Source organism: Anopheles gambiae, chromosome X, assembly GCF_943734735.2.
Source record: "Anopheles gambiae chromosome X, idAnoGambNW_F1_1, whole genome shotgun sequence".
Taxonomy (NCBI): domain Eukaryota; kingdom Metazoa; phylum Arthropoda; class Insecta; order Diptera; family Culicidae; genus Anopheles; species Anopheles gambiae.
This window is the reverse complement of record NC_064600.1, coordinates 19799332-19825586: the sequence shown is the minus strand read 5'-3', so window position 1 is coordinate 19825586 and position 26255 is coordinate 19799332. Positions and strand designations below refer to the sequence as shown.

The 26255-nt window shown below is 45.3% G+C and overlaps 1 protein-coding gene across 4 annotated transcripts in view; it reads left to right on the top strand.

Moving 5' to 3' along the window:
• Positions 1-26255, top strand: part of LOC1270506 (neurogenic locus Notch protein) — a 75392-nt gene that overhangs the window by 31934 nt on the left and 17203 nt on the right. For all 4 annotated transcript variants that reach the window (XM_061662980.1, XM_061662974.1, XM_061662989.1 and 1 more), the window contains exons 4-6: positions 11654-11925; positions 12010-12211; positions 20833-20966. In XM_061662980.1, the coding sequence (XP_061518964.1) occupies positions 11654-11925; positions 12010-12211; positions 20833-20966 (608 nt within the window). The remainder of the gene's footprint in view (positions 1-11653; positions 11926-12009; positions 12212-20832; positions 20967-26255) is intronic.

Sequence of the window (26255 nt, the reverse complement as noted above, 5' to 3'; positions counted from 1 at the left end):
TTGCTAAAAACACCCATAGCTGCATTAGCGAGATTCATCCGCAGGGGCGTGCGTTACGGTATTGCTGTGTGGGAGGCCAGAAGAGCGCCTCCGAGCGACAGCTTTTTTTTCCAGATTTATGCAAATTAATGTAGGGGGGGCTGCTTTTTAGATAAGAAGAGAATATCTCAGCTGGAGGGATGATGTAAAAAAAAAAACATAAGGACGAATAAAAAATACAACACAATAGTATTGTGCAAAAATTAAAACTTGTAACACATGGGAAGTGAAAACAAAAGCTTGCAAACAAGAAAAGAAACGAAGAACACAAGAGATACACGCACTGTGAGCTAAAAAAGCTATAAAATGTTAACAACAAAGAAGGGGAAATACGGATAAAAAGATAAAGTGAAGAAGCAAGAAGGAAGAGCACAGAACAGAACACCAGATTCAGACAGAGCTGAGCTAAATGGAATGAAACAAAAATTGGGAAGAGGATCCGCGAAAAGAAATGAAACAACAAATAAATTAAAAAAAGGCATAAAGATAAGTGCACACAACGTCCCGCTCCTCTCCTTTCCCCCCTCTTAGTCTGCCCACTAAGCCAGGCGTGCGCATGGACTCGCTCGAGCTCGCCTCGGTCAGTCGCGTCGCCCACCCGCCGCTTCCCCTCTTGGGACAACGTTTCGCCGATGTCGATAAATTATTCAAATTAGCCCTGACGTGGCACAGAACGTGAATATAATTATTTATGAACAAGCTTTTAAAAAGCCCTGAAATGTTTCTGTATGGGTGTGTGTGTTGCGAGTTTCTTATTCTCTCGATGTGTGCCTTATTGGTTCACCTTGCTGCCGTCAGAAGTCTTGGTTCGAAGATGTTCTCTGTTTGCTGGAAACTGGATGTAGTGTGGTGTTGTGCGTGTGTGTGTGTGTGTGTTGATCTGCGAACAGCCATATAACTGCACCTCGCCTGTGAGGCGAAACGAACGGCGGGGGAAAGCGAAGAATGCTAAGAGGGGAATGTAAATCAAACATTTTTATTCGCTCTTTCTTCGTTGTGTGTTCCATTCTCGCGAAAGAGCTGCTGTTGTTGTTGTTCGCCTGATTGATTGCACTTTTATTGCACCCGGTACAGCACACGACACAGCGACCGAAACATCCCCCTCCTCCTCCTCCTCCCTATGCCTTTTTATCACAATGTAGCGAAATTTGTTACTTGATGGTGGTTTCTTTTGTTTCTTCCTGTAAGAAATCGGTGGAAGTGAAATGTGGCTTTTTTTTATGCTGCTGTTGTTGTTGTTGTTGTTGTTGTTGTGTCGTCAAAGCAAGAAACACAAAAATCAGCTTTAAAAAGGCAGCCCACTGTTGTGTAGCGCCTTACACATATCGCGAACGTCTCGCCCCACCGTGTGTAGGCGGGTTTTTAACGCTTTTCGCTTCCCAGAAATCCTTTCCAAATGCTGTTCGTTTTATTTTGTTTTATTTTTCCACATTCCTTATATCCCGCCATAAATAAATATTCGTCGTTTATCATAATGATGCTGTGTGTGTGTGTCCCTCACATGGTGAGCGTGGGCATTTTTGAATGGTCGTTCCAGCGTGGTTTCTTGCCGCGTTGTTTGGCTGTTTCTTTGCCTTATTTTATTGCTCGATTAACGTGCGTGCGTGTGTGTCCCCGGTGAGCGGATGATACAACGCACATACACACACGCACACATCCCAAATTTTGATAGTCAACACAGCGGGGAAACAAATGACACTTATCGGGCAATGATGATTATGATGGGTGATGTTTATGAATCACCGCGGGATGGTATGGTGATGGGTGAGGTATGGTTGCTTTCTTTATTGCCCCATCCCGTGCTTTTGGTGACAAGTTTTGTTGTGTTTTTTTTTTGTCTTTATGGCACTTTGGTACAATTTATTTAAAAAAGTTTAAACACAACGACGACGCAACCGCTTTGCAGGATTGAATTTTATTTCGAGGAAACAGATTTAGAAATATCAAAGCCAATGTCACGTGAATATGGAAGAAAGGTATTAATGCTGCCTGGGAACAGGATGTCATTTGGGTACTAGACTTCATGAGAAAAGGGTCAATAAACTCCAGAACAAACAAATATGACAAGAAAGCTTCTGTGCATTTTTCGACGGTTGGCGCGCATACTGTTGAGTGGAAAAGCGTGTTTTCTATTTCGTCTTCACCACACTTGGTGGTAGCGGACAGAATGCAGACACACACACACTAATCTACCCAAATGCACGCAGATGTGTTCAACATTGTTGTTGGTTATCTTCTACTTAGCCGAACGTGTGCCGGACGTTGTGGTTGCGTCATCCGACTTTAAGTGGGGTGAAAAGCAGCGTGTGTTAGATAGTCGGTTCGCCATATGTTTAATTTGAACGCTATTAGCAGTAAAGAGAAAGAAGCGTGAGGCGGTGTCTTGTACCAGCTCAATTCGAGAATGAGATTTTTGATGTATATTTAATACATTTAGCACATTATTTTGGGTTGATTTTAAATCATTTATTTTCATCATCTTTTTCTGACGCGCAAAGACCTTTTCTGATAAAAGAACGTAAGTGACGAACGTCCAAGCGCAGAGCGCAAATCGTCTGACAAATACAAACCCTAGCTACCGCAACACCGGTAACACAGACAACAACCAAGACACTACACTATTCCTTTGGGAAAATGATGCCCGATAATGGTCATCGTGTTTGTTCCTCTGCTCTCAGGAGGGCTTACAGGCGGCGAATCGCGCGCGCCGGTAAAGCTTTCTGTTGCGTTTTTTTTCTTGCATAAAATATTTGTTCGCATCACTGTCCTTCCCTATCATCGTGCACTCCCTTTCTTCTTTCTCCCTCCCCCATCCCCCTATCACTTATTATTATGCTGTCAATTTCCCGGTGCGCTAGTCTCGGGATGCCGCGCTATGCTTTGTGTGCATCAACTCGTTATGAACACAAATGTAGTGTTGTTGCTGTAGCATTTTAGTTCCATTTAGCTTAAAAAATAAAACATTTTATTTGTTGCTGTAGCATTTTATTTCCGAGCTTCAAAGTTTCGGCTTTCGCACAGCATTTGATAGTTTGATCACAAAGACCATCTCATCCACGTGCCTTGCACGCCTTTCGCACATCAAAGCTAAACCATTGCAAAAAAAAAAACCAGCAACGCAACACCCAAAATAAAAAAAATCACTACAGGAGGGAAAAACCGGTTCGTCGCTTGGTGTGTCACTGTTGTTCTTCGTTTAGTCATGTCCAGAGCGCACACGAGGGATTTATTCTCGGACATGTTCCCGCCCGCCCCAAGGGCAGCCGCCAGCAAACCTAACATGGTTTGGCCCGGGCCGTTGCGCTTCGTCCTGTGTGCCGTCAGTGTGTACTTCGGCTGGCTTTTGTTTTTACCTTTTGGGGGGTAGTCTTGGCAAATGCGCAATCTTCCCACTCGCAGTGTCCTTAAGGGCGGTGCATTAATATATGTGTGGGCTTGTTGTGTGCTTCTTTGCCCGCGACGTTCAACAATCGTTTGGCCCAGCGGTTTGGTCTGCCTTTTGCTCGGTTTAGCTTCAAGGCATCGGGCCACTTCCTTTCGCCATTGTTTTTCATTCTCCGTTGCTGCCAGCTTCTTCAAGGTCTCCTAGCTTCTCCTATGTATATATATATTTATAAGAAAAAAAGGAGTCTGCCTAAAAAGGAAGAATAAATCAGAAGAAAGAAAATGAGAAGCCTCATCCTGGGAGTCCTGGGTGATAGGGGTGGTGAGTACGCGGGTCCATGCCAACACAAAGATTCTTGACAACGGACGATGATGAGCGAACCGTTGTGCGTTGGTTCTTAGTCTGCCTCTTCTTCTTCTTATTGCTATTTTTTTGCATGGCTCTTGCACTTTTCCATGCGACGCAGTTTCTGCGCAGATTTGTGTCTGCTCGCTCGCTAAGGGCTGATGCAAAAATAACACCACATGGAATGGCCGATGCGTTCCACCCACGTTGGGATGAACGGGTTTTCGGTCGGTATCAACAGCCTCATTCCCTTGTCTGTCTCTTTCTGGCCAATCCGTTCATCGAAGCACATTTCCTTATTAAGTCACAAATGGGGTTCGTCGTTTTCCGCTCTTTTGGAAACGGGTAAGATTTGGTTTAGCCGTGAGCCATTATGTTTTGCAAATAACGATAACGAGCAACGACTGCGGGGGGTTGGTTTTCCGTCGATTTGTAGATTATGAGACAAGTAATGGAAAAAATGAAATAATGACTCTCCCAGTCTCTATCAAAAGAAATAAATAAATAAATAAATAAAAACCAGAAGTGATAGAGCTGTTAATAGAAGCTTGCTGCCGTATTGGACTTTTCATAAAATTACCACATAAGGGTGTTGTAGGCCTCAATAACCATCCGAGTATGATTTATTGTCAGTTTAGTTCAAATTAAAATGAAATATCCTTACATGAATCTGGAATGTGTTGATTTTCAAAACTTACCCAAAAGATACTTGTTTGCTGTAGATGTGCGCCATTTATGTTCGCCTGCTCCACAGCGTCGCATTTCAGAATTAGCTAAAAACACTATTTGCTTTCTCTATCTTGTGAGACTTTTCTCTAAAACCAAGTACGCTAAAGTCTTTTGGCAATGGTGAGAGAGAGAGAGAGGGGGGGAAGGCGAGGTAAAAAAAACACATCTATTCGTTTTTGCCTTCAAACCACGCGTACACACACACACACACAGCCGTATAAATTAAATTACTTAATTATGCCATTTTATGGTCCCGAGCTGGAAGCTTATTTGCACTTTCGGTCTCTTTCCTTCACACCCTGGAATAGTTTCCCGTGATGCTGGTGCCGATGGTAGACGATCACGACCGTTTCATGCGTGTTCCGATTCCGATTTCTCACCGAAACGTTTTCTCCCACTCTTTCTCGCATTCACTCATGCTTCTTGGCAGAGGATCTATAGCGATTGAGATTTGCTTCTCTTTCGCTCTGTCTCTCTCTCTCTCTCTCTCTCTCTCTCTCTCTCTTTCTCTCTCTGTCACTCACACTCGTCAGTTCATTTCTTGGTAGAGGATCCGAAGCGATTGAGATTTTCTTCTGGACGCCTCCCCGGGGAAGGAAAATGTGAGAAACGAATGGAAAGAATCATCATTTCCCGTTGTAAGCGCAGGCAGTTTTCGGAATGCTTTTCCTCCCCCCCCCCCCCTCACCCCACCACCCCCACCCCGGTGATGTTGAGTTTTATTTTGTGTACGCCAACTTCTTTCAATTTCAACCGAAGATCAAATTCCAGACACGCCAAACGCGATCGACCATTGATGCGTGTGCTTTTTTTCATCTCTTTCTGTTGCTTTTATTATTATTATTATTATTATTATTATTATTGTTATTATTATTATGATTTTCTGGCTCACTGCCGGCGGCTTCGTATGGGGTAGGCCGCTTCCGGCCTACCTCGGTGGATAGCTTTTTAACTTTTTTTTTTGGCCGCTGTTGCTTATGCTTGATAAACTGTGCGGGTCGATGGATTTCGTGGGTGAGCGAATGTTTCGCCATTTTGATGGCCTGTAACGCCTGAGATAGCATCTTAATGGCATAGATTAACACCTCTTAGAAGTGACACCCAACCTCCCCGGGCGCTGTCGGCTGGTTGATGGAAAATCTGATCGATCAAAGGAGGATAGTGAGTGTTGAGTATGTGTTTTGCAAAAGCGAGAGAACGAGAAAAAATGGGTGAATAGAATATTTTGCACTTGCTTAATTTTGCAGCTCTCAAAACATAACATTGTGAACGTCCACAGGGATCATTGTTATCCATTGAACGAGAAATAAACAACAAGTAACTATTTTGTTTTTCCAATGTAGTGGAAACATTTCAAATGATATCAGCATCCCTGACGGTTGACCAGCCCTGTCGCCTAATTGTTTGTTGGAGGTTGAATCGTGGAGTGCAGAAATAATTTACTTTTTTATTACGATAAACCGGCGCGCTATCGCTGATAACAGGTGCCATCGAAGAATGGAGGCGAATGCTGAATCGAAATGGAAAATAAGCAGGAGCGATGAAAGAGCGAAGAAAAGAAGAATCTGATGAATAAAAAATTGTCACAAGTTGGCGTTGTTGTTCGTAAATGTGTTCGAAACAAAATCTTACTAATCCGGTCCGCCAAAAATAATCTGTAAACCAAACAAAACAACACCAATATAGAAAGAGCAACCGAGAGAGAGAGAGAGAGAGAGTGAGAAAGAGAGAGGAAAGACATATCCATAAGAGCCACACATTATGGTGTATACGAGCTGGCTATGATTACAAAATGTTTTCCCAACAAAATGGTCCCCTGCCTGAATAGGAATAAGGCACTCATTTCTTATTGAGTTGCTGGCTGACTTTCGGCCGACCCAAAACGTCCATTGACCCCGCCTGGTGCTTCGAGTTTGCACTTAACGGCTTAAGATAGTGTAAAACGACCTTTTTGCACCGTCTCCGCGCGTTTTGGCGACATTCGCTCGGGCCCGCGAGCTCAGGTGCCTGATGCTCAGCATCGCTCATAAAAATCCACCCAAGCTGGTTGTGCTGTACGACATGTTAGCGTGTTTTGTTGTCGAGCAAGGCTCGTAAAGCAAAATTTGGAATGTGAGCAACATGCAGAGCAAGGAGAGATGGTGGGATAAATATATTAATAAAAACACATCATCGCGTTTCGTGCGCACATGGTAATTCTCGTTGTTTCTGCTGTTCCTTTTTTTTGCCTAAGCGTTGATAAAGCGCTAAAATGTTGGTTTGTTGAACGTTGGTGTGAGACGTGCTAGAATTGTTTGTGCTGCACGTCACTTCGTACAGGACGTTGAGTTAGCCGCATGTTGGAATTTATTACAAATCTTACCAACAAACAAATCTTAACCTTTCATCTTTTCCCCCAATCGCGCTGCCGTTCGCGGATATCCTTCGCTCATTATTGGACCGATCAGGCAACCGCGGTCGGGGCGGCAAAGATGTGAAAAACCTGTACCGTTTTGGGATGGATTTTATTGCGTCTTTTTTTGGGTTCCCTCAATAACGAATGCACTCACTGATTGTAAAAGCGCATTAAACAGCAATTTACAGTTTTTTTTTTATCTTGTGCAATCGGTTGTTTCGCATGCGCTTTGCATCCTTCCTTGCAAAACCTTCGCGAGCCAGTGTCATGTCGGGTCCGGTTCGGCGGAGCATATACGATCGTAAAACTGGGAGGTTGAGCTGATCGTTCTCGGTGAAGTGCAATAAAAATACGCCGCTGCAGACCGCTATAAAATGCAATAAACTAATGCAGACTCGGCAGAGATTGTTCATTGCGCGAAGATTGATGCCTTAGGCAGGTCTTTTGCTGCCCTCCTGCTGCTAATTGGCTGAACACTTTATGCGTATATTAATATATAAGCCTCGGTTCTTAAAATATGAGGTGAAAACCTCGTACGGCTAACCCCTACTGATGAAAGAGATGCCTTTGTTGGTGAGTGTGTATATATGCAGGTGTGTGTATGCACTAGAGATGACTTTGGCGGTGAAAGGAAGTACGTTGGGTAATATGAGTACATGCCGGCGAGTACCTGTCAAATCGTTGTGATGAGGCTCTTTTTTTTTGGAACGAAAAGGTTGACATTCCTGGCTGTCCTGTCAACTGCACGTTGAGAGTTGACCGTTGAATCTCAGATTACCGATTAAACCCGAAAGTGTAACAACAACAAAATCAATCGATCATAGCCGATCCTTCCCAACCCAATCAAAGCCAATCCTCAACACTCGACAGATTTTAAATGTTCCATTTTTTAGAAGGGTTCAACTTGCTGTTTTTCGCTTACTTGTGCTCCGATTTTACTCTTCTACCTCAGGTTCGTCGCCTAGTGTACTTAATTGTTATCACCATGCTAGCATTTTGCTTAATGGGTGAACCACAGAGGAGGAGGGAGTAGTGCTGAAAATGCGGAGCTTCTGAAGGCTGGAAACAGGAGAATGTTCCGGAAAACCGGTTTGCCTCTGCTGCCCTGTAGTTGGACGTCTCCTCTTTGCTTTAATTACCACTGCTCGCCTGGTGTTGTCAGACGTCAGAGAAAAAGGTTGGAAGAGGCCGCCTACACGTAACGGTGTTCCTTACTGCCGCACTGATAGACTGTGAATGGCTGATAAGTCTTGTCCGGAGCGTGGTGCGGGTCCAGATATCTCACCAGAACGCCCACGGTTCTGACGGTAACTGACGCTTGGAGATCTTACGGTACGGTAATATGTCCATTAAGCAAGTGGTATGGCTTTTCGGTGGGTTGAAACTTCACCTCAAGTTGTCAAGATGTCTAGCAGGCATTAGTTGTTCTACCAACGGCTACCAACTTTGCTACTGCCTCCCGAACGAGAAGCCTGCCGAAGTGGTTAAGGGGTGGACCAGCATGTTTTCCAGCAACTCTCCAGTCGACGACACATTTGAGTTGAATATATAGGAAGCTTGAGGTTCACTTTGTGGAAATTCGATACTGTGTTTGCATCGCAAAAAGGTATCGTATAACGTGATCGGTAAAAAAGCGAGCCCTGCAAGTTCCATCATTTCCAGATAATACATCCAGATCTCTGCCATCAAGGCGTACATTGTTGCTTCATCGCCGACCTGGATTGAAATTGGTTCCGATCAATTGAAGACCTTCGGCTGATTTTCGTCTCACTACTTATCCTTTTTTTCCGACAAAAATAAACTATCTTGTAAGGACGGGCAGACTATCATGCATTTATGCTTACATTTATTAGTTAATAGAGACCGATAAAGTCGTGGGTGAAGAATTCTAAAATAAAGTCAAATCACATATACACACACTTATAAAGTAAAATTTCTTACTAGTAGGCTTCAATACTCCTTTTTAGACAAGGTTTCAGGTGCTGGAATGGCATCCAAACAGGAAAAGCATTAACATTCGTTTCATGATCACTCTCTCGTTTTGTAGCAAGATCATGTTCCTATTCCTGAAAGATGTTTCAAACGCTGTCGAGACACATCTGAAAAAATAGCAATGTGTGACACAGATGTTCCGCGGCGCGGGACCTTAGAAATCGCGCGCGTTCCAAAATTTTTAGAATGATCTAGATAATGCTTCTTCTTCACTTAATATTTAATCCCTTTTTTCTGGACACGGTTGGAACGGTAGCCGTTTTGCAACAAGGCTCGTACGGTCGCTGGGTGTGACTATATCCCACAAATATTGAATGACAACCATTTGGAAGTGGTCACCGTAAAAGCAAAATGAAGCAATAAAAAACAGCACACAAAACCATCCACCCGAGCGGATGCAGGCGAAACCCTTCACGTGCAAGTGTCGCTGCAGGGAAGATCAGAAAAATAATGCAAAACATAATAAACAACGGAAAGATGACGTGTCGAGGCGGATGTTTTTTGTGTGAGTAGTTTTTTAGGAGGAATAACGATGATGGTGTGGTCTTTTGACCTGTTGCTGTCGATGGCGACATCTATAGCCTTGCTGAAATGATGCTCGACCGATCTAGTGGTGGAGCTCCTAGAATTGTATTTTTTCGCAGTGACTAACTCTTCAGCTACATCTGCTAGCTGCTAGAGAAGGTACTTATCGATGCGGGCTACCCCTGCTGTAACGAACGGCCCATTCTCATTCTTGCCGATAGCAAACAGCCCTCAGTCAGGTACAATATAATGTTGTGCACTCCCCACGGTGGCTAATAGCCGAGCATAAAGCTCTATTCTTACCACCCAACGCGCTAGAACCGTGTCGGAACACTCGCGGCACGACGGGTATACCTAATGGTGAGCGGCATTTTCATGTTTTTACCTTCTGTTGCGCTTCTGCGCTCGTTCGTTCTGGCACCGACGAACAACATCCGCGTGGGGAGTTAATTTGAGAAGAAAATGTAATGAACCACGGCACGGTGCCCTGGGACCGTTTCTCCACAGTTCTTGGTGTGTGCGAGCGCTCGCGCACCCATTTACGCTGGCTGGTTGGCGTGGATATAAGGGGCTATAAAGCAGCAGTCACCCAATAGACAAAGGAACTACGAGAGTATCGGTATGCGCTAACGCACACTCGAGTTTCTATTCAGTGCGGAGAAGGGGAGATTTGGGTGTGACCTGCTGAGATGTGCTGCCTGCGGTGCTAATGGGCTCTCGTCATCGGGCCGGCAGGCTTTTCGATTACTCAGCAAATCGAATCTGCACAGCTAAACCTGCGCAGGCTCGTTTGCTGACCTAGGCACAACGAAACAAGGGGGTTGGGGATGTGGGGAGATGATGGTAGCTAAGATGAGTGTGGCGGGTGGTTTCAGGGTACGACGATCCTGAGAATGTTCATCTCGCGCGAACTCCCGAGAAAACAGATCAACCCGATCAATGCTGGAGACAAAGTCACTGAGCACACTCTGCTGGAAATTGGATGCTCCGAAATGAAGATGACGATGATGATGATGGCTACGGCAACGGTTGGAGACTTGGACAATGGACACTGCCACACTTGGTCGCGAATTCGTCGCGCTTCGATTAGAACACCTTTGGGAGAAGAACCCTAGAAAGTCTGAGGTCTGAGATTGAATCTCGTGTTCTTCCAGACATCTTGAGAAATCTTCTCATGGGGACCGTTTCGGCGTTGGGGTAAAACCAAGAGCTATGCAATTTATTAAACCGGTTGCGGTTAAGTTCTCACGCGACCACAGGCAACTCCCACGGTTATCCTCTGACTGTGTATGTGTGTATGTGTGTGTGTGTGTGTAAAAGGAAAGATTACTTGCTCACGTGTAATTGGTCTCTGTGTTCGGCTGGCGCGCGCTACTATTCTTCAGCTTTCGGTTCGCTGCGATTTGCTAATTTCAAATTGGTCCTGAACGACTGCGCTTAGAGTCCGTGTGGCGTGAGATGAACTAAACCTATGCACTGCGGCATAACTTTCACTCGCGCGCTGTACGTGTTGCATGTGTCATTGTGGACCCTGGGACCTGTCCGAAATTCGTCCACTTGGTTTTACCAGTTAATGCCGAGCCACCAGATGACACAGATAGAGAGAGAGAAAGAGCGAGAGAAAAAAAAACGTAACAGTCTGAAGGTGATGGCGGAAATAGCTTAAAGATGGCTCGCTACTGGACACGATCGTTGTGCAGGTTAAATACATTTAATTACATTTCCCATTGCCAATACTGGTGACAGCGCAATAGAACGCTCATAGACATTGGAATGTTGGGACACTTTGCGGAGTTGTTAATGTTTGGGGAATTGTCATAGCTCCCAATGTATTGGAGCTGTGAGAATTCCGGATTTTGAGTAATCATCGCATGATAAAATCACATCGGAACGAGAGAAAGCCAATTCTTTCCCGGCATCGTGGTGCGCCTGCACCTCCGGAAAGTCCCGCGTCATAGCGTCAGCGGTGGCGAAGTGTTCCACAAAATCGTTTAAAGGAACCCTACCCCGATGCGTGTGTGCGCACCCGGTTGCAACCGATGTGTGTGGTCGTCCGCAATCGCCAGTTTTCGTGGGATTATCTTCTTTCACCCGGAGATATGTTTATATCTTTCCGTCTCGTTCGTCCAGTGGCGCCTGTGGTGGGATAGTAATTAAGGGTGCTCATATATATTTTTTAAATTTACTTTTTATATTTTATGTAACAGCTACTAACTTGTAACGTTTCCTTTCCCTCTTTCTAGCTGTACGTCACGCTATACTGGAGATTTTTGCGACTTCCCGAACCCGTGTCACACGGCTGCCGGTCCCCGGTGCCAGAACGGTGGCATCTGCGAGACGACCTTCCGGGACGGAGTGCCGTCGTTCTCGTGCCGGTGCCCGATCGGGTACACCGCGAGCCTGTGCGAGATACCGGTGAAGAATGCGTGCGACTCCTCGCCGTGCAACAACGGTGGCAACTGCAAGCTGAAAACGCTCGACGACTACACCTGCATCTGCGCGACCGGCTATTCGGGTGAGTGTGAGGAGTGGGATGGTTGGTGTGTAGCCAATGTGATCGATCCGTATTGATTGTTTCCAAATTTCCATTTCCACACAGGCAAACACTGTGACAAGCAGAATCTGTGCGCTTCGTCCCCGTGCCGGAACGGTGGTACCTGCACGCTGTCACCGAATGGGCACGTCAAGTGCATCTGCCCGAAAGGCTTCCGCGGCATGTACTGTGCAGACGACATCGACGAGTGTCTGAAGAATCCGTGCGAGAACAACGGCAAGTGCGTCAACACGCACGGATCGTACCAGTGAGTATTGCGCCCCCTTAGGCTTGCCAAACCAGTTGTGTACTACCCGGGCAAATGTGCTCGTCCCTCCAATGCTGTTGCTCGAATCGAGCACTATTATCCGCAGCCTAATTTGTTGTTTCGGCTTCGCTTTCGCAACCGGAGTTTAATTAGCCGGGTGAATTCGGAATCTCGGCAACACAGTGCGCGCACGCCAGATGGTTGCCGGGGAGGTTTGCGTGGCGTTGCTCCGGAATGGATGTATATGTATGGAAGCGATAGGTTCCTCCTTCTCTGGAACGTTGAGATTCTTCTTCCTAATACCCGAAGAATCAATCGCGGATCGTTGAACTGACTAGAAACTAGCGTTTGTGTTTGTATGTGTGTGGGTTTCCGCATCTCCAATTGGTTCCCCTGGAGGTGGCTGACTTTGCATCTTGGGTTATGGATGCTTCGGTAGCGCTCTCTGAATTTGCCCCCATGAACAACTACAGGTGCCAACGAAGATAACTGTGGGTCCCCCCCTGAAGCGCCGTCCAAGTGCAGAAGCAAAAGGAAGGCAATTTTCTCTCTTTCACTCTGTCTCTCTCTCTCTTGATCTCCTTCTCGATTGTGATATAATGTTTATCCCACTCGTAAAAGCAGTGGTCCGGTGCTATTAGCACCGCTACTGCTTGCCGAGAAGTATCTGCCCGCGCATTGTCTCTGCCGCTAGGGGGCGCAAGCCCGTTTTTTCCACAGGTTGGGATGTAAAAGGCTTGTTTTTATGATTTGCTCCTTTTATTTTTACAGCAGAACGGCATTCTTCGCCCATTTGATTGCCTTATAGTTTTGTTTATATCATGTTTTATTGGTGCAGCGCGAGCTCGCTCCACTTTTCGGCGCGGTGCGCCATATTATCACTCCAGTTCGTGGCGCAGCTAATCCCAAACTGTGTGTACAATAAATATTTTTCTTTTTAATAAGAGAGAAACCATAAAGCCATTGGTGGGATGGGAAATGGAATGGCCTTCGCTGAATTCGTCAGTCAGGGTGCGCTAATTTAGATGGATTGCTTCTTTTTTTATTATTTGTGTGTGAGTGTGTAGTAGCAGTGTGTGTAGCGCCTTGGGAGTGCGCACTATTGTAATATGTCGCTCACAGGTTGTAAAAATATGGGGGATTTGGTTGTTGGTGTTGTCGTTGATTGCCAACGAGCGATGATGAGACACGTACCTCAAGGTAATATCCGTTCGTAGACCCAAGAATTGCCCGAATTGCTATCTCATACATACCCGACCCGCTGCGCGAGACCGCTCCAGCAATGAGCTTGTTGTTTTGGGCAGGCAGGCAGATTCATAACTCCAGTTCATTGACCACTACCCCACTCGCCCATTCCCCCATGCCTTCCAGCGTTCGTTCGGGTGCTAAGACAGCTGCCGCTGCTCCAGCCAATTGGTAGCGTACCCGAGAAGTGGTTGTGGTGTGCTACTCTCGTTCGATCGTTGCTCTTCGATCTGCTCAGTTTGGGAATGAATTACCGTCGCCAGCATCCATTCCTTCCACCCTGTGTGTGTGTGTGTGTGTGTGCGTGCGTGTTACGAGCACGTCCGACGCACAGTGAACGCTTCACGAGACGCTCGCAATGCGATCATGAAGGTAGAAAGAGCGCGAGCATGATCGGTGGCTCTTACCGGAGCATCTCAAAGGAGGACTCCGGTTGACGGCAAGTCATCGTCTCTGTGCGCAACAAAATCACGGTGAAAGGTGATGATTCCCCGATGATGATGATGATGATGATGATGGTGATGACGATCTCCATAACACATTATCCCCTCGTACCGGGCGTCCCGGGACAAAACAAAAAGAGACTTTAGCGCGCACGGGGCCGAGCATGGAGTCGTTCAAGTCATCCCACATTCGGTTTTAGGCTGGGATATGCCCTCTCGAACTCTTGTGTGTGTGTTTTTATTTCGCTTCCATCTCCTCGTGCCCTAGCCAAGCAGCTTACAGAGCGGGCTGCGGTGTTTTATTAGCTTTCTTCCTGCCCGAAACCGTTCCCAGCGTGGTTTTGGGAAGTTGTCAATCAAGTGAAGTGTGTAGCTCTTCGCTAGTCGACTGAAAAATAAAGAAAAATACAACAACACGCCATGACGATGACGCTTTCACGTCATCCGGGCCCAAATGGTGGATCCTAAGTTTCGTGGACGGCAAGCACCATTCGACGAAAGATCTGTCGAGTACTCTCGAACCAACAAAACCCGATCTAGGAGTAGAAACTTAAAAAAAAAAAACACAGCAAAACACCTCTTCGCATCAGGACCTTGAGGCGTTGCAGGCACCAGTAGCGCCTCGTGCTTCTCCACCCAGTACAGGGAGCACCGGGCAGCCCCTGATTGCAGCTTCCGAAACCCTGCAATTTACTTTTCAATCTGTGCGCAAATTCCGCCACCGGTTAGCTGGCTGACATCCTTCGCCCAGGCGCTCCGGGTGCAAACAGTGTCCGGTGGAGCGGTTCGAAATTATAGCGTGCAATTAGCAATCGTGTCGAGCAGAAAGTGGTTGAAATCTGTCTCGCCGGTGCACAGGAGACGATGTTTTTTTTTGTATGACCAAATGAGTGTGTGTAGACAGTACCTCAGCGTTATGGAGGCTGTAGTTTTGTGCTGTGTGTGTGTGGTTTTTTTAGCCCAAACCCACTCACAAACCTGCTGCATACCGTTTTGCGCTTTTCGCAAGAAGTCAACCAGTGCAACACGTGCAGCGGGAGCGTTTCTGGAGTGCTTCGATGCCTCGCAGGGGGTGCTCTGATTGTGGCGGTACGGTTGCGCTTTTCTGGCCGTGAGAAAAGTCGCTGCTGATTTGTCCACCGAAGGGAAGCGAATTAATCAGCCCCGCGCCATATCGGGGTCCTGCCACTCGGTAGCTCGCGCTTGCCTAAAACGGCCCTAATACAAAATATGTCGCATCGGCAGCCGCCACGGCTCGGTACAAATCGGTGTACAAATTTTCACCGCCGCAAGATCTGCACCGGCATGGCGGATATGGTGCGATCGCTTCTTGTAGCCCCAGCAGAGCGCACTGGTTTCGTTTAGGGGGACGTTCCGGAAAACCGGAGGGCTGTCTGATGTTTTCCGCAGATAGCGCGACGTTGGCTGTAAATGTTTAGCAAATATGACTGTTTGTCGACGTAACAATGTGGAGGAAAAAAGTGTTATCGTGGCTAGGCGGTTCTGAACTGTCTGGTAAAACAATAACACACATACACACATACACACAGAAACGGAGCGAGAAATAGACAGAAACGGTTAGTTTAAGAAAGTGTTGTAGCGCTGGTAACGCTTCAGGTGAAAATAGACAAACATAACCTCGCCATATCTAACGCATAATTCTTTTGTGTGACGAAAACAGCCCCAGAATGTGGCCTCCAATATACTACTTTGTGCGGCATCTTACCAATATGTACAGTTTCAGTTTTTGGCTGCTCCCATTGTTCGTCTAAAAAATCAAACCATTCTTGTAAGTCTCCAATTTTCCTTTGCTTATAAAATAAAATGAAAATCGAACACAAATATCAATACAAACCCGAACCACAATCAGAACGATCGTTCATGGCAGTCCCGTGCACTAGCGAACCTCCTCCTCCAGAAGCACTTAACCTCAAAAACCCGCCACTGCTTTTGAGGGACGAGGGCACAAAACAAAACAAAAACGCCTCCGCATACGATGGCACCTTCTTTTCCTGGGCCGCCAAATGTTGACACATGGGGGAAGTGGGGGATTCAGGACGGTTTCAGGTTGCATCAAAATTGTTTGCGTGAATGTTTTAAAAAAGTAAAAACGAGCAAAAGATTACGGCACCCTCAATTGTGTCGGTGTGTGCGCTTTTCTCGCTGTAAACAGTTTTCATTAAAGATTTTTTTTTCGTTGGTATTTGTAACGAATGAGCGCGGCCTGACGTTTTTCCCAGTCCCGAAAGAAATGATTTTTTCTTTTGTTTTTTTTTCTCTCTCCAAAAAATGAGTTTCTAGCTTTTGCGGACTCCGTCGTCCTTGGTGAATGTTTTTCGGACGCAGGTGAAAACATTCTTCAGAACTTTTCCCAAAGCTTAAACGCAGGGAAAGCTATTTTTTCCTAAAGCAATTGGTAAAATTATTTATTTTTATAAAAAAAATACAATTTCCTTGAAGCGACTCTAGGTTACCAACAAAAAAAAAAGTGTATCGCAAGCACCCTGCCGTAGTGTTTTGTTTCTGATGACGGGGTGCTTTTTAAGGAGAGATGAGGGGGGCTAAAATGTAGCAACTTGGACGCTATTTTCGGCAACTTATTGAGGAACAAAAAAGTGAACGAAAACTGTTTGAATACGCACCAACTGTGAGGTTTTGCTTGCAAAGGGAGTTTTTTCCTCCCATTCAAAGAGAAATAAAATGAAAACCAATAGCTAGCTGGGATGGTATTGTTTATAGCCCTCCTTCTTCCTCTTCTGTTAATAACCGTTGAAAAATTAAATCGTGTGGATTGCAAAAAAATCGTACTGCAAAAAAAAAAAAAACACAAAAACAATAACAAAGAAAAAGTAAAACAGCCCTAAAGGAGGAATGTGTACAGCCGAACACACACAGTGCAATTTGTAAGTGAAAATTCTCATTTTCAAAACGAAGCCGAATGTTATGAATTGTTTGCTGGACTTTTTGCCCCACAGGTCTAAGAACTTGGGAGTGCAGGAGTGATGTTTTCCACCCAGCCGTACCATTCCTCCCCATCCATAAGCTTTCTCTGTTGCGCTGCGCATCATTTCCCATCGCACGCGGTTGCGCGGGTTGCGTATCACAAGTTTCCTAATTCAGCCGTCCACTGATTAATTCTGTCAACTACTGGCCAGCTTGGGAAGATGACGAGAGGGAGGCAGGGATAGGGCGCAATGTCTGCCAGAGGTTTGCAGCCGATTCGCCCCCCTTGTATGCTTACTAAAAGGGTTTCGTCGCTTCGTCGCCTGCAGTCTTTCGTACGGCAAGCGGCTATCGCGAACGCTTGCTATTTTTCTTGCCATTCTCCCTCCCCCCTTTCCTTCGTCCCAGTTCGATCCTGTTCGGATCGTTCCAAAAATGGGAACAAATGCGTCTAACAGCAGCGAACGCGACAGAGAGAAGCGAAAATGCGCAAGCGAAGGGAATATATATATAAATATACAGGCAGAAAAAGAAGACCAACAAACAAACAAACAAACAAAAGCAAAACGAAATGCTAAAGAATCCACCATACATGCAACCGGGCGCGCATACCTCTCTAAAACCGACCATTTGCGGCCGTCGTGTGTCCAGCTTACTGTGTCCAGCAATGGTCAAACCCTTGCCCGTCTGCCCCGTTTCTTCATTTGACACCCCCTTCCGGCTCTCCTCCGGCCGGTGACAACGCAAAGAGAAAATCGCGTGTGGTGCACGCGCACGCCCCGGGAGCCACCATTTTGCAGTGCATTTTTCCAGCAACCAGCACAAAACCCTTTCATGGAGTGCGCGCGCGAACACCACTGGTACCTTAGCAAGCCCCAAAAAAGGGCAAACGAGCGGCGGCCGTTTCGTCCTTTCTGCCCTGGGAGCAAGTTTCCTTTTAGCGCTTCCGTTTTGTCCACTTTTGGTGGAGCATAGTCCCCTCTTTTGTGCACTCCCAACGCCCTGCTCTTAAGTACCCCTCCGCGCGCGCAGAATGTGAATTGTGTGGACATTTGATGTGCCTGTGCGTGTGTCTTTTCATGTGGCAACATTGCTGGACGTGATAAAATTTCGTGTCGATCTGTCGATGGCCCCTTGGCTTCTTGGCCCTTTGCTTAAGGCTGTGTGAGATTCTATCGCTGCCAGCCATGCGCGGGAGCAACGCTGGAAGGGATAAGTTCACTGTGTGTGTGTGTGTGTGTGTGTGGGAGAGGGGATAGTGATATGTTATCTGCTCAAAGCTGCATGTGCTGTGTGATGCGCTAAAATAACCCGTGCTCAGTGTAGGGGGGAACGTGGGGCAAAATGGTTAGGTGGGGTGAAATGTTCACCCGCATTATTGGCATATTCACGCGTTTATTATGACTTCTAATGATTGAATTCTAATCTAAATTAGCAAAATAATTTTTTTCTTCAAAACGATGTAATTTTCACCGTCTCGAAAAAAATGCGAATCTATCGCATGCAGCGATGCAGCAAAATCAATATCATTTAATATTGCCGCATCGCCGTGTGCGATATTATTTCAGATGTCAAATGGTTAAAATCATATTGAATAATGATTATCTTTTTAATGAAACAATAATGTTGTATAATAATACCTTCAATTGTTATAAAATTGAGAAAACTAATTTCTTGCCGCATGCGGCAAAATCACTTGCGGCGATTCTCCAACCACTACCTCAATCCAGCTTATGGTTAGGTTATGCCTGTGGGTTCACTACTGCATGTTTCAATTCAGCCGTTAGGGGAAGTCGGGGTTGGTTCGACACTGCGGGTAAGTTCGACACCTTGCCGTTTTTGTATTTATAGAACTTTTTGAAGACAAAAAACTTATACATATTATTTATGTCAACTGTTTCGAATATTTGAGTCACATTTCACTGATCAGAAACCTGTCAATTGTCAAAAAAACAACAAAATAAACACATGGTGGTTCTGATTGACAGTCGATGTAAGTTTTTACTTCTGGGACTTAAGGAATTGTGGCGTTATTTCAACAAAATTATAGTTTCCGTGTTAATAGTACTTACTTACTTATCCGGCACTACAATCGCTTTGCGGTCTTGGCCTGCCTCAGGAGTGTCCGAAACCGCTCACGGTCTCGCACCGTGTTAATAGAATTGTTTTATAAATACTATTGATTAGTTCTGTATCACAGGGCGTAATTTTTATATTAAACTATATAATATAAAATGTCACTAAAACTTGTGCGACCAATGGGGGTAAATTCGACACCCCACTTGGTAGTAGTGTAATGCTTATTTGTAGCATGTTAACTTTTTTTATATCGTAATTTGAAAATGCCTGTATTTTATACAGATGTTCCTTAACGATGTACGACAAACGTAATAATCAAACTGAACAAACACGCAATTAAAAATACCGTAGAAGCTTTAAAATTCAAGATGTCAACAAACCTAGGAAGTTATAATTATGGAATTATGGAATTAACTGAAGAAAAAAATAGTCGCTTGTTTGGAATCACATTGACCGATGTTCGTCTTTTGGCTTTCGAGTTGGCTAAGAAAAATTGAACACTTTTCGATGTTATAAAAAAAAATGAATGGAGCCGGTCTCGTAGTACAGTCGTCAACTCGTACGACTTAACAACATGCCCGTCATGGGTTCAATCCCCAAATAGACCGCGCCGCCATACGTAGGACTGACTATCCTGCTATGGGGGGGAATCAATTAGTCACTGAAAGCCAAGCCCACAAGTGGGTACAGGCAGGCCTAGAACCGACATCGGTTGTTGAGCCAAAAAAAAAAAAAATGAAAAAGATTACTGGAAGATGGCGGCCAGATTATTTTTTAAACCAGGGGCCTCCAAACTTTTCATCTCTCGGGCCGCATTGGTTCAAAAATAACTATGTTGAGGGCCATTTGACGCTACCTTTAAATGATGATTGAACGTTTAAATCTCGTTTTTATAACAAAATACTAACGTTACTTGTACAGCTTCTAGTTACCAAAGCTTGATTTTTGTCTAAGAAAAGTAAAAAATACAATTCTATTTGAAAAAGTCATAATTACGTAATACTTATATTAACTCTGGCAAAGTCATCGTAGGCCGCATTATAAGCTCTTGAGGGCCGCATGCGGCCCGCGGGCCGTAGTTTGGAGACCCCTGTTTTAAAGGAATCTTAACCAATTATTCCGTAAACAAGATGCTATCGCCGCAGCTTCTACTATATGGAGTCTGGTCCGATGCTATTTGTAATGAAATTTTTGTTCTTGCTTGTAACTTCATTTTTTTCGTATATTTCAATAATGTTTTGTGTTAATTTTTCATTAAAATTGGTACGAAATACTTTGTTGAACTTCAATGAAAACTATAGGCCATCAGAGTTTGTTATTTTAAAAGCTAAAACCAATGTGTCGAAATCACCCCCGAGGTGTCGATTTTACCCCATCATGGTGTCGAACTTACCCGCACTGCAGTCGTGACGCAACAAAAAAACACACTTTTTTATTTTTATTAAAATGTTATCAAAATCAATCCAGTAACCGTAGTTTCTCGTAAGATGGTACTTTTTTTTTTTTTGATGGTACATAATACACCAAAAAAGCTTTTTCGATGTCTACTAGTAAGTTTACATTAGCAAAAGTATTGCAATCAGAGGAAAACCTTCGAAAGGTGTCGAAACTACCCCCAGTTCCCCTAAGTGCCTTTGATTTGGATTGTGCATTCATGAAATCAAATGGGCGCATGGAATTAAATATTATCAACAGATAAGTCTAAACTGAATTGAAAAATCCTGTATATTCGCTTTAAAATAGATAAAAATCTCTACTCTCACAATTCTACCTGGATGCAACAGCTTAAACCAAAACCATAAGTCCAATGCTGTGGTCCATTTTGCCCCTTTTTATATTTATTTTTAATCTATTAATCCAACGCCTAATCATTCTTTCTCCCCTCTCTCTCTCTCTCTTTGTATCTTTCAGGTGCATGTGTGAACCGGGCTACACGGGCAAGAATTGTGAGTCGGGTTACATTCCCTGCTCACCTTCGCCCTGCCAGAACGGCGGCACCTGCAAGCAATCGACAAAGTACTCCTACGAATGCAAATGTCCACCCGGTAAGTGTGTGTGTGTGTATAGTGGGAAACACGTTGCAGGATTAATAACCATCGCCGGATGGGAAGTTTTTTCCAAACCGATTTGCCTTCTGGGGCGAGGGCAGGAGAAAGGAGCAACACAACGGCACAACACAACAGAAAGCGAACCCACACACACACACACATGGGCATTAATGCGGCAGCGGGGCCGATTTGCCGACATAAATCATAAATGCGCATCCTCATTGTTGTTGCGCCGGCAACACACAACATCCCCCCCCACCCCCACTCGTAATGCTCTATTTTCCTCTCCACCCCTCGCCGTATTGCTCGTGCTTGCATTCAAATTGCAATTATCAAAGCGCGGCTGGAACCGTTCTCACATCGATCGTCGTCACCTTCACGCCCTACATTGTTGCCCCCCTGCTCCCCCACTGTCCCGATCATCCATTATCTCTGCCCGCGCGCACATGTGTGTGTGGTGTAGAAAGGGGTAGGGCGGAAGGGAATTGAAGTATAAGAGCGTGATTGTGGTTGCGGTTCCATTTTTTCCCCTCTTCTGCACGGCACCCGGCTCTTTTGTATATTTTGTGCCTTTTTCTCCAACCCCGTTTTGCAATCGGTTGTGTTTTTTGTAATGAAACGGTCGAGAAGAAATGGGGAACTAAAGGAGAGTGCAGTTGGGGATTGGGCGGTGTCTTGATTGCTTTTTTTGTTGTTGTATGTTGCACTCGATCCGCAAAAGGTGCCCGCGGAAGGGTTTGGCGCGGGGGGGGGGGGGGGGTGGTTGATGAAATGGAAATCGAATTAAATTGCGCACTTTCCCACCTCACACCCTTTTCCAGAGTGTTGTATGTGTGTGACGGTTGTGTTAAAATGTTGCAGTACCGATCGGGCCGGGCAGTGATTGCGGCAAACATCTTGGCGGCATCTCCCCACCGATTGAAAACCATCCATCCATCATTCCTAGTGAATGAGCAAGTCAGTGCATTCTTTTCGTTTGCCGCCGGTTCATTCGATTCTGAGGTTTTGATAAACTATTCGCACTTGGGCGCACCTTGCGTGTGGTGGTGGTGTAAGAATCTCTGGCGGCGCTGCACAAGTTGTTGTTGCTAAATGTTGCTACAATGTGTACATTGGGGCAGGAATGTTCCCCTTTTCTGTAGGTACGAGTATCCTGCTGCACCGTGTCAACCCTGCAGAGGCCCCTGCCGGCCGACGAGCAATCAACAATCAAACGATCACATTCATCATCAACAATCAACCGGAAGGGCTGCCGCGAACTGCTAACAGTTGCTTCAATCAACGTACCATCGGCCTGTCATCAACAACCAAAACGGTCATGATGGTGTCATGTGTTTTAAATGCGCTCTTTAACATGATCGAGAAACAAAGCGGATCGAACAGTGGCGTGGTATTGTGACCCGACTAAGCAAATCACTGATTGGTGCAGGTTCTCTGCTCTCCTTTCTAATTAATAGCTCTACTTAGTAAATGTAATTTAATGCTCTCTTCAAGTCGTTACCAAAAAAAAAAAAAAAAAAATTAAAGCATGAAACGGTGGGCGTTAGTTTTGCGAGGAAGTTATGGTTGTTGCAACAGGCCACTCATAATATTGTTTTATTTGTGAGTCTTACGGTTTGTACTGTGTGCGGATTACCTTTTATACACAGTCGACGCCGTTCTTAATATTTTTTAAAGGAACCGTTGAACCGTTTCTCTTTAACAGGGGGCAAATGCATACGAATAGGGGAAAGCGGGGCAAAATGGACATGTTAAGCAGTTTAATGACTATTCCTTTGAATTTGCCACGAAACATAAACATTCTTACATTATTTTATATGCCTCCACCATTTTTCTATGGATTAAAATTGCAACACAGCTGGAAAATAACGTAAACATATGAAAAAAAGTGTCAAATAAAAGTAGATGTTTCATGAGATGCTTTTTTGACACGCGCGGCAGTATGGGCCACAACAACAGCGCTTTGGTTATGGTCAAAGCTTTTGCGTACGATTAGTGAAACGTATTCTCTTCCTATCTTTTGTTTTGCTGTTCAAAAAAGCCCTTCAAATGTATCCAAAAAATTTTTTTTTTAAATAGAACACGTTTTACACATGTTTTAATCAACGAAATTGAATCTGTAGAAGCTGTATCTGTTAGCATAATTGTGTGGACAAATACAACACCATAGCCTCACCGAGCGCTATATGTCAAAAGCATCTACCCATTTTGCCCCATGTGAAGCATTTTTGTATTTTTATTGACTTATAAATACCAATATGCTGCTAAATCTTATTTTCTATTTTTTTTTGGTTAGTTGTTAGGTACTGGTTATAAAACTTACATGGTGTTCATTGAACTCTTCAATAAATACATTTTGAGCCTTGGAATTTATCCTTGCTGTCAAATAATGCCTTAAACAAAAGGTGTCAATTTTGCCCCGTTTACCCCCACACGCTGCACTCTCCTGAACATTTTTATTTTGTAAATGTATGTGTGTGTGTGTAAGAGCGCATGTTCTATCTTCACGGGGCGCTCAGGTTTAGATTTTCGTCGTTCTCGATTTCTTTTCCTTTTAATTTGTCATGTTTTCTCCAAATACGTACACGCAGTCACACTTACATTTCATTTGTGCGTGTGCGTGTTAACATTCCTCGTTTATTACTTTTTTGTGTACCACACCACATCCCCCCTGCGATCTGTAATAACATTCTTTCTTACCGCTCTTGCCCCTGGAAGGAAGTGAACCGAAATGTATTTTTTCATACTTTCTTGTTTTCACTCTCTCTCTCTCCTTCTTTCTCTCGCCATGTATTATTCAAAATATTCCTCTCTAGGGGAGTCACCTCGATTCATCGTTCCTCGAAAGATCGTTGCGTTTTCCCTGCACAATATTCGCAAATCCGGCAATCGAAACAGATCGCCCCGAGGTAATCACGAAAGACGAAAGCGCTGCCCCCCAACACTACCGTCTTTCCAGCATTATCATCATCGTCATCATCATCATCATCATCACCACCACCTTGATGATCATTTTCGGGTTGTCGGGTTCTATGGCGTTTTCAGGAGGAGCACGAGGAGCAACCTTTCAATTCCCAGGTTGCCGCCGCGGTGGCCAATTCCACACGCTCCGATCTCCATAAACTTCGAACGAGCAGAAGGCCCAGCGATGGCGAAAGGCTGGGCGCTGAGAGCGGGTGGGAAAGATGTGACGGAAGACTTGACTGACTGATTGAGTCGAAGATTTTCTCTACGTCCATAATTGCCCGGTTCCCAGTGGTTTGCTCATCCCCTGTGTGTGTGTGAGTGTCGTGTCTGGCGATCGTACCAGCAGGCCCACAACATGGGGCCAACGCAGAGCAGGCCTGTTGGAATTGGGCTTTAGTGCTTTGTTTCTTGCTTTCGGGGCGGCCTTTCAGTTACTGATGTGAGAGCGAGACCATGGGTGGTGGGTTCGTCGTCTAGGCCTAGGTCTTCCCGCGACGCTTCCGAGATACTGTACTGTGTAGCGACAACCATCCCTCAATAAAACGATGGCTCCTCTTTGCCGGAGTTTGGAAAATTCGGCCACTTTTATGGCCCTTTTCCGGAGCGGGGCTAGGTTTTGGAAATTAGACGATGACAACCAGCGCGGGGAGATGATGAGGATCAGCTCCTCAACTCTTTGGCGTGCTGCTGTGGTCTGTTGATTAGCCGGATGTTGTTCGAATGCGTACACCGGCTTGTTGATTGATTCTCTTGCGAGCTTCAATGTTTTCCCCCCGCCGACTCACGTGCCTGCACAATCTCGCCCTCTTCATGCTCGTTATTCCCCCAGTTCCAGGAAGTGGATCTGGGAACATTGAATTTGTTGGACCGATTGGCGCTGTTCTAGCGACTCCATAAACTCTCCCAGTCGCATCGTGTCTCACGAAAGCCTTCGGCAAAAAAAAACAAAAAAAAAAACAAAACAAAACGGTAGATTGCAGGATTTTCCGCTGAGCAGGATTTTCCATCGCGCCATGTCCGGGACTTCCGGGTTTCGAGCTGGCGTGGCGGTCTGCGGGATTTCGGGAAAAGCCTTTCGGGTGTCACGAGTGGCACGTAAAAAAGAAAAAGAAAAATAAAGGCACTGACGGTGCCGCTGCTGATGCGAAAATCAAACCATTTATCATGGTTACACAGTGGGCTCCGTTCCGTTTTGCCCCGCAGGAGAACGTGCGCTTAAGTCATGGTGCAGCCATTAAAAGCAGCGTAAAAGAAGGCGAGTCCAGGAGCCATTCGGGGCCATATCCTGTGTATAAGTCTCTGTGTGTTTGCATGGCCGCACGTTGTTCCGTCGGGTCGTCTTTTTTTATCGTCGTTTTCCAACGAAGGAAATCCGCCTCGAGCGGTTTAGGAATGGTGATTTCTTTCCCCATTTTAATGTATGCTGTATGCTGTCTGGATCGTTCCCTCGCTCGTACTCTGTATCTCTATCTCTCTCCTTCTCCAAACGAATGTGTCAGTTTGTGCAGAACCGCAAAATTCAATCTTAGTTTATACCGGATCGGAGCGATACGTAATTGCAATGATTACTCCGTCCAGCAGCCACGGAGCCATCGGATCTCCCAGCCTCTCCCGCTCGCTCTATCTGCGTGCAGTGCAATCAGACAGTCAGCCCGGGACGTGTAGCCTCGAGGTATGTTTTCGTTCCGCAGTGGCCGCCCCGCTCAGCGGTGACTTGATTTACACAGGCGCATTTTCAGTACGAAAGACTTAAGCGACGAACCCCTTTCGGGTGCCTGGTGGAACAAGAGTAAGCTGAATGCAACTTTACATTTGCCAGTTTGCAAACCAGCAATACAAATACTTGCCCTCTGGTGCAAAGGTTTGCAACCGTCAGGAAGAAGGACGACCAGGCATAAAGTACACAACAATAAAGGCGCATCGGCATAATCGTTTTGTGTTGGGTTGTAGCTGCATCTGCATCTAGGTGCTTGCCACAGAAAAGCTTTTACTTTCGACCCGTTTTTCGGCAGGATTTTGTGCAGTACCTGCTGATGGACAAATCTAGATGGAGAGTGAAATAGAGAAATAGAGAAAGATAAAGAGAGAGAGAGAGAGAGAAAGAGAGAGAGAGAGAGAGAGAGAGAAAGAGAAAGAGAGAGAGAGAGAAAGAAAATGTTTCGTTTCGGGGTCAAATTTCCTTCAAAAATCTAAATCTAAACCAACTTTTGGGCGTTTGTTTTGCACATACATGGCCGTATAGTGTGGAACGAAAATCAGGAAAAACGAGAAGAAATTCGAGAACGAAAAGTCCTAGCACCGCCTAGGACGATGCGTTGC